At 37.6% G+C, this 12,171-nt stretch overlaps 1 protein-coding gene across 12 annotated transcripts in view; it reads right to left on the bottom strand.

Moving 5' to 3' along the window:
• MCPH1 (microcephalin 1) overlaps positions 1-12,171 on the bottom strand; it is a 132,203-nt gene that overhangs the window by 95,017 nt on the left and 25,015 nt on the right. For 4 of the 12 annotated variants that reach the window (XM_068937334.1, XM_068937337.1, XM_068937339.1 and 1 more), the window contains 2 exons: positions 6,595-6,632; positions 3,309-3,471 (listed from right to left, as the gene is read on the bottom strand). The exons of 2 other annotated variants lie outside the window; for them this stretch is intronic. In XM_068937334.1, the coding sequence (XP_068793435.1) occupies positions 3,309-3,471; positions 6,595-6,632 (201 nt within the window). Of the gene's footprint in view, positions 1-3,308; positions 3,472-3,905; positions 4,165-6,594; positions 6,633-12,171 lie in introns of those variants that run through there. 6 more of the 12 variants (XR_011140087.1, XR_011140088.1, XM_068937333.1 and 3 more) reach the window with 3 other exon arrangements.

Here is a 12,171-nt window from a genome sequence, read left to right as displayed (position 1 = left end):
CGGCAAACAACCCAAGTGGATTAAAATATAAACCCAAAATATTAGTTATGTTTAAGTAATCTCATTTCATTTTACAGGCCAATTTTACAGTAATAACCTCTATCAATCCTTGTAGTATTTACAGAATCTTGTTTAGAAATGAATTTTGTTTATCTGAGCATAAGATGGATTAATGCCTGTCTATCACGGGTTTGGAATTGAGTACAGAGGCATTGTATCTACTTTCCTAGATTAAAAGGAAATTAGATTCAGAGTTCATGAACAAGTCCTGCAGTAAATAATTAGGTCATCACTCACTAAAACATTCAAAGTTTTCATGAACGCGGAAAAGCTTGCTTCTGACTTCAGTAGAGAATTTTTCAAATTGTATTTCCATAGCAACACTAAAAAAGCTTCAAAATCATGTAACACCAAAACAAGGCACAATTTACAATATTCTTGAGCAAACTACTTTTTCTTGTTAAGCCACTACTATCCTTTTATTTAATAGTTCCCTAGAACGTGGAAAGGGAATAAAGAAAAGCAATAATACTTCAGAATACATGAAGCATTTATTCTGAGAAGAGCTATTTAGACGTTTTCAAGCATGTGCAGTTACAAGAGAAGACTTAACTAAAAATGTAATCATAAAGCAGCACAGTACGCATTAAGCACGGGCACTGGACACAGGAATATTGGAAGCTGGGAGAATAAAGCAGATAACATTAAGATATTAAGTACATATTGGCTGCTACTAAAACTGAGTCTTGCTGGTCATGGAAGACATAGGGAGGGAATAAACAGTAAGAGATGAGGAAGATGGGAAGAACATGGGTTGCTGGGTAGACCTGTCTTAAAGAAAGTTTTCCTGTGGCTTTGGACTCCAGACTTATGCTCATCAATATTCTAGTTCATCCTCAAGTATGCGCTATTTTATCTATCCAAATAGCAAGCAACCTGTATGGTATGGAGCTTCAAGAAGCGTTCTGCAGTTTACACAGCCGTAAGGCTAGTAGTAGTGGCAAGTTTTCCTTTGCATGTTAGATTGGCTGTGTTCTAATCTGCACATTACACAGGGAAAAATCAAGTTCCCAGGTGTCTGAAAAACACACCGTTCAGCTGGTCATTATTTCAGGCCTTGAAACGTAAAGGCATTTCTATGAAAATTGAATGCCTAACTGTACATTTGAGATTTCACCAACACCAATGTTTAAAGAGAACACTAAGTCTTTTTCAAAAAACAAAAAAGATACTGCAGCCTAAATTCCCTCCCCACATTAAGAGTAAAAAGGCAATGGCAAATAATGAACATTTCAGCTTCTTAAAAGCATTCAGAAAGATCTTCCACAAGACAATTATCACCACACAAAATTCATGTGCTTTGTTTAAAAAATACTGTTAATATCAAACAGACCATTTGATTATTCAAAGTATCCAATTTGAAGCATTTTACCAGTTACAGCACTTATGATAGGATTAACTACAGCACAGAAAGGTATTTAAAGCATTCACTATTTTAGCTTTAATAGAAGGGCAAGATTATTTTGCTTAAATGAAATTCTTATGAGTCTCTTTCTCATGATTATAAGTAAGGCTTCCTGTCTGATTAAAGTATTCAATCCCTTAACATGAGTAAAAGATGGCAAAATTATGCCAATAACAATTAGAAATAAGACAAGAATGCTCTTATGTGATAAAACGCATGCAATCAGATTAGGAAACTGTTTTTTTAAAAAAAGTTTGAAGTGACATTTTCTAAAAAGCCTCAGTGAAATATTAACTGTAATTACTAGTGGGATTAGACATTTGCAGTGAAGTTCTACCCAGCTGCAGTGAAAGATTCAAGCATAGCTCTATGAAAATGAAAAATAGCAGTATTCACAGATAACTGAATAGTTATGAATAGATGAAAAAAAGCTTTTCATTTAAAGAACTAAATTCTTAAGTTTTTCTCTAGATCCTTCTCATGCAGCTCTCCTAGAAACTTCAGAACTTTGTCTAGATATCAGCTCAGTAAAAATGAGGGAAGATAATTTCAGGACTTGATGCAATAATACTTACAGGAATAAATTAATCTTTGGAACAGTTCCAGTTAAATTTCTTGGTATTACATGAAAGATTAAGTTGACCCTGTGATGAGTTCAATGGTATCCCATAGGACTTAATCCAAAGCAGAAGAGAATTTGGTGTCACTACCAGTTAATGTTGGTCTAGCAACGAGCACAGTGATGTTCTCGCCATAGATTGGTCCATAAAAATGAGAAGTCATGGCAGTGCGTAAAATAAGCAGTGAAATCCCAGAACACCAATTGCCAGAATACCGATTATCCAAATACTGCCCTATGTACAAAGATAAGAAAACCCCAAAGGATGCCATAACAGCTTCTTCAGATAACTTTACGTATATCCTGTAGGGCTTACTCTTTCACACTGGTTCAGAGGCAGACATTTCATAAACAAAAAGGCAACAATATTTATTTTGTTTTTAGCCTACTAACTAAATTTTTAAGTATTTATGAGAAAAATGAAAGAAATAAGCTATTCTACAACCCTTTTCTGTATAAGATGGAATTTTTATGAACATAGCTGTTCAACAGCTATGTTTTACAACTTTGGGAACACGAAGAAAGCAGAGAAACTGCGGTCTGTAAGGTCAGAGTGAATGGCTGGCAATTGACCTCTATAATCACAGTGAGTAATTCACTACTATCTTGTCTTTACAGTAGCGGTCTGGTTACTCTATGTGGTAGTCTATAATAAATTCTGAGGATCTATACTGATCATTTGATCCAGATATTTGGGGGAAAAAAAAGTTTTACCGTTGCTCAGCAAAATATCCAATAATTCCCCTAAATTTTTACCAATCTTAAACAAAACTATGTTTCAGAACAGAAGTATATTAAATAAATATTTAAAAAAGTCAACCTGATACAGATTCTGAATAGGAATAATATAACTTGGCTAATGTTGAGCAGAAATGGTTTGTCTAGGCATTAATCTGTCCAGAAATAATGCATGACATGATGTGACATGATATTTTACCATCTACAACAGATATTGAGACTTTAGGCATTTCCACATTGCACACTGAAGTACAATATAAGAATACTTTGGTTAGATTAAGTAGTAAAAGCGAGTCAGTCAGGGTAACACAGAACTTTACAGAGACAAGTTTCCTCTAGCTGAGCTAACTATTTAGGTAAGCCCAAGTATCTGAAGACTGCACCACTGTGTATACCACGGACACATATATGGTTACATAGCTGATATTTCAGCTATACAAAATAAACTTACTTTATTTTGCAGTAAAACTGAAATACATTTCTTACCCATTCATAAGAAACAATCCAACATCCACGAGCAATTCCCAGCATAACATTCAGGGTGCGACGAGGACTCCCTGCAACTACATGACTTGTTGTTTCGCATACATCATCAGAGAACAAAAAGTCTCCAAGTTTATTCACTACCTGAATTATGGTATTTTGTTTTCTAAAAAGAAAAGGGAAAAGCATACAATATAGAATGGATATACGTGATTAGAAAAGTGTATACACACACAACCCTGAGATTAACTCAACTTTTTTTACATTGTTTCCTTCCACCTCTCTTCCCTCCTCGCTTAACCCTTATGTTTTTTCCCTCCTCAGCCTTTACCCATTTCTGGGCCCTAAATTCATTAGTCTTCCCCCAAAACCTGAACAAAATCTTTCTGTCATCACCCAGTTGTATCTGCTTGCATATCAAAACTCTTCTGTTCCCTGCATCTATCTTATCTGCTTAAATAGAAGCTTTTTGAATTAGGAATTATCTATTGTACTGTTTGTGTACAATGGATAGTACAACAGAGCCTCATTCACAGTTGCTTCTAGAGTACTATCATCAAAAGTAATGCTATGAAACATAACCATTTAGGTAAAGCTCTCTGAGGGTATCCTTACAAAGTACCAGATTTTCAGTATCTGCATAAAATGCTGTTTATCTAAATTTAAAGGGAAGTCTTAAAGTTTTGGCATATTACCTATACACCTGAGCCAGTATTTCAGTGAAATTCACTTATCCTAAAACAAAAAACAAAAGAAAACAACACCCACCATATAAATTGCCATATAAAATACAGACCTGTATTTTGTGACGTGGTGACCTGTAACTACAATTCTCAGGTGAGTTCTCCACATATCTATACTGAAGCATACAAATATATCATCACAGAAACAGTGAGATCTTGGTATCCCTAGAGAATAGCTGCTACATGAGAACAATTTACTGGTGAAGATCTGTGAATGAAAGGCTGATTCCCTTGGGTTCTCTCTTCCCCACCTGACTTCTTGGAAATGTCTATGGCATTCTACACAACCAGTAATTAAGCACAACCCTGAATAAAGTCACATCTAACACAATGGTGATCCTCTCACGTAAAACACTAAATTAAATCACTGATGTTATATGAGCACACTCTGAACATCTCCTGAAGCCATTAGGGTAATTTCATTCTTGCTCTGTTTTTCTGCACTGAAAGTAACTCAGTTAAAAACGCTCCAAAGATACACCAGCTAAAGCAAACACTACTTGGAGGAACTCTGAAAGAAACGTGAAATGGATTCTTCACAGGGAATCCAATAATTTTTTTTAAGAAGTTTCAAATAAAAAATGAACAGTAAAAAGAAACAGCCAAGCAAATTAACTTTACACTTAAGTCAAAAGGTGTTACTGTATGTGGAGACGCTTAATAAGCAAACCACTAAATTAACTGCCTAACTTCAGACACTAGTTAGTGTAAATTCTGGCCTTGGCTGTATGGCACTGAACATTACTGGAATATATATTATTCCCTTTTCACTTGGTGTGTTTTAACTTGACAGAGCCTACAAGTGAAGTTTTTTTTGCAACAGTGAAACTCACAGAGAAGCTGACTCTGCCTGGACTATATGCTCAGGTGACATATTTATCACGCACTGCCCAAACCTTTTCTTAGCTCCTTTTTGTCTATCCAAAATTCCTCAGAATAAAAAAAGGTCCTCTCGTACAACTAAGAGGTAAATGTAACAAACCTTACAAATGACAATGAAAACTCACCAGTTCACAGTTGAGTCAGTTGCAAAAACTGCTGCACATAAATTCACAGCAAAATTTCACCAAACTTATGATTCAGTAAAACAGGTAGTTATTGTAGTGAATCAGTGAGCAGCAATTAATATAATCTCAAAGCACTATGCCATGAAACCACTGAACTCATGCATCTTGCAACTTAAATTCTAATGAGCGACTTGTGTAATTGTAGCTACTTGGTAGTAGCTTTTGGCTACTTTTGGCCAATTTCAACATAGCTGGCTTTTGTCTGTTGGCTTGTACTTCACAGCCAGGTTTTCAGTTCTTTAATTCTTTCAGAGCACTTCCTTTCCCTTCACCCACTTACAGGTTGATGAATGCCTAAAACTCCAGACAGCCAAAAGCACAATATTGATTAAAAAGTTCTGAAGAACAGCAATTGTTATTGCCAGACTTTTGAGTTATTTAATAAAACAGTAACTGTTTACTAAGAAAAGTCAACATACAATATCAAACATTCTTTCAAGAAATTTTTTTCCGCAGCTCTGCCAGGATTTGTTCTCTTTTACGCAGATCACTGCCTCTGTTTTCCACTACTCTCATCTACACTGCAGTTATTATCTTTAGCGCCCTTACAGTGATCCTGTATTGCATGATTTGTGAAATGCACTTACAGTCTCAGTGTCAGTAGTACCCAGTTCCATTACACATTATTACTAGTTTTCTTTCTGATCTATATTATAGCATACTTGACAACAGCTTCCGACAACCATTCACAAAGAATTTCTAAACAGATGGTCACAGTGCTCCTTCTTAGTGCTTATATCTATGCAACTGTCATAATTTAATTATTAATCTTTAAACCTGAAATAATTTGTACAAATATCTTGAGTTTTGAAAAAGAATGCAGAAACTGTAACCAAGCATAGTATGAAATATGGAATTATGTTTTTGTTGGATGTTCTTTATTTTCTAAGAGTTTTAAGAGAATGATAAGAACAAGCCAGAAAAATATTAACTCTTCTCCAAATATGCAGTGGCAGCTGCTTCTAATGTTTTGCAACTAGAGTAAATAAAAAGCCTAAAATTGATATTTCTTCAGCAACTATTTACGTGAAAGAAAACATTTTAAACTGATGTTTCAGATCATAATGACATTTTTTATAAAAACACTTAAAAAGTATGCGGAAAAAGCTAAGTCTTGGGCTGAAAGTCTGAACTGCTTATTGCATAAAACTCAATTTTATATGCTTCCGCTACAAAAAAATCAAACCTTGCTTAAAATTTTTCTTTTTGATTTTATTACCTTGAAGTCCTGTTGAGCTCACCTACGGAAAACTACTTCTGTCTACACCATAAGAACACACTCACATACACACACGAGTCTTTATACAGTGCACGTAGCAACAAAATATACATGTGCGTTTTCAGCTAGAAGACAGAATGAAGTAAGTATTTCAACGCATAGCCCACAGAAAAATGCTGTTTTGTGCAGGCATGAAAAGACTAACAACATTAAAGGTTAAATTGTATGCTAACTAAAGAGTCAAAATGTTTAGTACTTACTCAGAAGACATACTCGTCATAACTAGTGTCCTTGTTGGCTAGAGATGTGAAAAAGAAGAGACAAGAAAATATCAAAAATCTGTAAAGTCTTCCCTCTTAAAAAAACCCTTAAATTATAAAGCGTTTCATTAAAAGGATTGAACTATTTCATAGTTACATTGTCAACTGAGGTAGAGGCTGTACTAATTAACACATACTCTGAACATGCTAAGCCCCAAGGATAAGGAAGGAAGGAAGCCCCTCCATCACATCTGGTATCAAATCATCCAATAGCAGAAAACAAGAACGGAAGTTTTCACCAGTGAGTTCAAAACAAAGCAAAGGCTTCCCAGCCAGGGATGCCACAGAAAAAAGTTTATTTTTTGACTTCTCAGATAAAAAGGAAAAAGTAGCCTAACTGCAACAAAAAATACCCTTAAGTAAAAGTGATTCCAGTTTATTCCAAAAGAAAGGCAGAAACGGTCTGAGACATTGCAGAAACAAAGGAATATATTTATTCAAGTATAAGTTGAATATTTTTAATTTTATTCTTGTGCTGTAGTTTTTTTTTTTTTTGTGTGTGTGTGGAAACTTCAGTGATGTCAATGTAGGTTTTTAATCAAATATTGTTTCATTCCTAAATCTCCTCTAGTGAAAGAAAGCTGACTGAGAAATATAATACACAAGGTACACTCAAAGAGTACAACAATTCTCAAATCAGCATTTTGGAGATACCTTAAAAAGTATCCACCCTCCTCAACAGATCCCCCAGCCTACAGGCAAAGCAAGAGTTTTTGTCCCATACATGTTCTATATATGCATTTTGAGAGTTAACATCATAGAAGTCAGAAGAGAAAGAGGTGTACTCTGGTGATCAGTGATGAGCGCGAAAGCCTCTAGCATGCGCCAAGTTAGGACAGAACATGAATTTCAGCCGTATCAGAGACATGCATATCTAAACATAACCCAATCATCCAAAAGGTTCATACAAGAAGAATTTGTGAAAAGCTTGGCTAAGAATTGCTGATAACTACATATACATGCACAGGTATTCCTACACAAATATTTTAAGTTTGCAGAAAGAGTAGATCAATTAACTTTTAGGAAGTACTGTTTCAATTTTTTATAGTACAATTTTTAAAATCAATATATGAATTTCAAGTTGTTTCCCTGGACATCTACAGCTTTATAAGAAACAAATCTTTCTCGTTTCTCTCCCCTGCCCCACATATTACCACAACCGCAAGTGGTAAGCTCCCAGGATCTCTCCCAAAATTCAATTTCCTTTGAGTCATGTATTGGGCAGAGCGCACAAAAATATTTCAAATCAACTTACAGCTAGCAGCACAGGCCAAAGACTCAAAAGGCAACAAATTTTGCTCAGCAATGAATCATAGAACTGAAGATGGAACCTACTCTAATGTAACCCTATCCCTCCTCTCTTCTAAGTACAGAACTGTTCTCCATTAAGCATTCAAGCAATTTGTCACGTTTAAGAACAGAGTTCCTTGGAATTAGCTCTGCAGACTAATAGCCTTTGGTTTGCACCATGATTATATAGGTGCTCATCATACGAACAATCTTTGCATAAATGAAACTATGTAGATAGTCTTGATAAGTCAGATATTAAAAACTGATGCTGTATACATGCCAGTATTTTTTCCTTCGCAGCAATGCTTTGTTCCAAAGTCGCTTTAATCAAAAGCATTACACAGTGACAGTAAAACTCGGGGGGCGGAGGGAGTCTTTCCATTAGCATAGGCAAACTAATTTTATCTTGAGGTTGGGTGAATTCGAAGAACATAAAAACAAAAACTATTTACGTCTTGAAATAAAATAATCACAGAACGGGTGAGGTTGGAAGGGACCTCTGGAGATCATCTAGTCCGACCTCCTTGCTCAAGCAGGGTCCTCTAGACCACATTTTCCAGGACGTATCCAGACGGGTTTTGAAAACCTCCAGGGAAGGAAACTTCACTACCTCTCTGGGCAACCTGTGCCAGTGCTCTGTCACCCTCACAGGAAAGCAGCTTTTCCTCATGTTCAAATTGAACTTCCCGTGTTTCAGTTTCTGCCCGTTGCCTCTCATCCTATCGCTGGGCACCACGGAGAAGTGTCTGCCCTCACCCTCTTGACACCCTCCCTTCCCATACTTGTACACATTGATCAGATCCCCTCTCACGCCTTCTCTTCTCCAGGCTCAACAGGCCCAGCTCTCTCAGCCTTTCTTCACAGGAGAGACACTCCAGGCCCCTCATCGTCTTTGTAGCCCTCCGCTGGACTCTCTCCAGGAGTGCCATGTCTCTCTTGTCCTGGGGAGCCCACAACTGGACACAGCACTCCAGATATGGCCTCGCCAGGGATGAGCAGAGGGGCAGGATCACCTCCCTCCACCTGCTGGCAACACTCTGCCTAATGCACCCCAGGAGACCATTGGCTCTCCCGACCACAAAGGCCACAAGGGCACATTGCTGGCTCATGGTCAACTTGATGTCCACCAGCACTCCCACGTCCTTCTCTGCACAGCTGCTCTCCAGCAGGTCAGCCCCCAGCCTATACTGGTGCCTGGAGTGATTCCTCCCCAGGTGCAGCACCCTGCACTTGCCTTTGTGGAACTTCAGCAGGTTCCTCTCCGCCCACCTCTCCAGCCTCCCCAGGTCCCTCGGAATGGCAGTACAGCCTTCTGCTGTGCCAGCCACTCCCCCCAGTTTAGTATCATCAGCAAACTTGCTGAGGGTGCACTCTTTCCCTTCATCCAGGCCATCGATGACTACGTTGAACATGGATCCAGGACTGACCCCTGGGGGACACCGCTAGCTACAGGCCTCCAACTAGACTGTGCCACTGATCATCAACCCTCCGAGCTCTGCCATTCTGCCAGTTCTCAATCCAGCTCACTGTGCAGTTGAATAGCTGATAGTTGAAGACTTCTGAAGATTTCCAACCATGTAGCAGGAGAGCTGAATTTCACATGAATATATTCCTGAACGTCAGTTTGCGGCTTCCCTCTCCCCCCTCAAAAGACTCTTTTAGATTAGCATACAAGATTGCAAACTTCAGTACATGCTCTGCTAACAAGACTGTAGCCCATCTGTGTCAGACAGTCAGTCTGAGCTAAAGCCTGATTGCCCTCTAGACAAGAAGATAAGCAACTTAACTGAACAGTATTTATTGAAGGCTTTGATGTGCGGCAGCAGTATTAGGAAGGGTAAAAGAAAAAAAAATCAGCACAGATATAACAAGTTGAAAATAATTAAACTCACTTTGTATCAACAATTTCTTCTCTAAAAAGCAGCTTATTATGCAAGTTTCATATCTTAAAGGATTATGAATTAGTCACGCACACAATTCTTTTAAAACAGGAATTCTGAAGTGTGTACTTCTGAGGAACAGCCACAGATGTCAGCAATTCTGATTCTTTTTATTGAAGCGGTACAACTATTAAAGAGTAATACACTAAAAGACTTCTCTTATTTAACAGATTGCATATGAATATTGCTGTACCATTCAGACTTTTGTGAGCTCATACCCCAATTCTACAGAGATCACACCTAGAATCCCTAAAATGATTTAGACACAGAAAAGAATGAAGGTATTTGTTAATTCAGTAAAAGAAAATCCATTAATGGAAAGATATGTCAAATGTTAATGAAATAGAGTTTAGGAAATCTTTTGTTCAGATTGATTTATAACAATGTTCAAGAGCTGTGAGGATATCACTTTGAAAGCAGTTCCATCAACTAAAGGATTTCCGGCCTATAAAGTCATGCCAGGTATCTGTAAGTTTACGTAGGATGTTCACTTTTCCAAGAGTTACATTTCCCAAATAAGAGGATCTAGCCAGCAGTTGCTTTTCTTCCTGGTGGTTTCTGATGCCGAGAGGAAAAATAGGCTCAGTTTTACACAGATTCATTGCCAAATCAGCTGCAGTGCAGTGGACTGTTTGAGTTTTGTGCATGATAGTTATTACCTAGAGTTAACAGTGTACTAAGGAAATAGAGAAATACTATTTACCAGGAACTAGAGTTAATTTGTACCATACACACATGCCTTCTTCAGCGAGGTGGACACGTCTCAAGCACTCAAACATGGAGAATGTTTTGCCCACATACTTCCTATAGTACTTATGCAGTTTCCCTTCATGATCAGAGTCAGAAAAGAATTGTATCCATTTCTTGCATGTAAACCTCCCTTCCACCATCCTACCCAAGAACGCCATGGGCTTTTAAGGAAAAGGATAGAGAAGGTGTAGATGTACTTCAAACAACTTGAGATTTTAGGATTTTTTTTTTTCAGTGCTTATCCATATGTACTTCTCACCACAGCTGGCTCTAAAGCTATCTCCTACTTGCCTTAAAGTAAGTGAAGGAGTCCTAATGACTAGCACCTAGAAGTTTTTTTTTTTTTTAAAGCAAAATGTGATGTGTTTCTGACAGTTTCCATAATTAAACAGGTGTTGGTGAAGGCAGATGTACAACTCCAGGTAGTTATTTTGCAAATATGAATTAAGATGGGGAAATAAAAACACTAGGATTATGATGGAGTGATTATGTTCTGACTTTATGTAAGCGTATGGACCAAAAATCACTGTGCTTGTGTATCTTCTGAAAAGAAGCAACACAGGAAAGGTTTTTTTCTTAATTCTATGCAGACTGAACCAAAATCCTCTGATATACATATGCCATTATCTCTTAAATAAAATTCTGAAAGAGAACACTATGCAAGTCTGCTGACTGGACAGAAATTCAGTGACAACTTTCGATAAGAATTTGGGTAAATTCAGTTCCCTGGATCTTAACGGCCCTGCTTGTCAGGATGACAAAGTACAAAGTCAGTCATCTCCTACATCACTGGCACAGTATATGTTTCCAGAGTTTCAAACAGCAATCCAAACAAGAGTGTGGATAGCAGGTACAAGTCTCACTGGGAAGACAGGAAACACTCAACTTCAGCATTTGGGAGAAGGTTGTGCCTTTTGCCATAGAAGAGTATTGAGGATGCTCTCAAATGTTAGTATTATTATAAAATCTAGAGGTTTGGAACAAATGACCACATCTATATTTTGAATATAACAATGACATAAGCTGCATCTTCCCAGTAGAAAAAAAATGTCTTGCTAGATTTCAACGTCCCATTCAATGGCTTATTTCAGATGCTCCAAGGCAACACATTTTCTGCAGCTACGTGTAACATGTAATATTTTTAATCACGAGACATTTTTACCTTTCAAAGTTATTGTCCCACAATGCAGCATGCTCAATAACTTGTTTCCCATCCTTCTTTAACCCTCAGTATGTTGAGTCAGCAAGATAACTACAGGTAAACAGCAATCAACTGCGTAGTTGCCAACAGCAAGATGTTGGTCAGACACTCATAACTACTTCATGTCGGATGAGATATCTGCTGAACGTGAAACACTCTAGGATCTATTCAGATTCGCATAAAATCACACCATCAGACATTTGGTCAACATCCTAGAAGTTAACGCTAACATTAGTCTCTCAAGCACTCTTATAATTTGCAGCTTCACTTGCTCGTCTCACCTCTGCACCCAGAGGCAATCAATCTGAATAACCCTCCATGCCTGTCTGACCACCT

Source organism: Struthio camelus, chromosome 3 (assembly GCF_040807025.1).
Source record: "Struthio camelus isolate bStrCam1 chromosome 3, bStrCam1.hap1, whole genome shotgun sequence".
Classification (NCBI taxonomy): domain Eukaryota; kingdom Metazoa; phylum Chordata; class Aves; order Struthioniformes; family Struthionidae; genus Struthio; species Struthio camelus.
The sequence above is the reverse complement of the archived record's forward strand: the minus strand, read 5'-3'. Positions and strand labels throughout refer to the sequence as shown.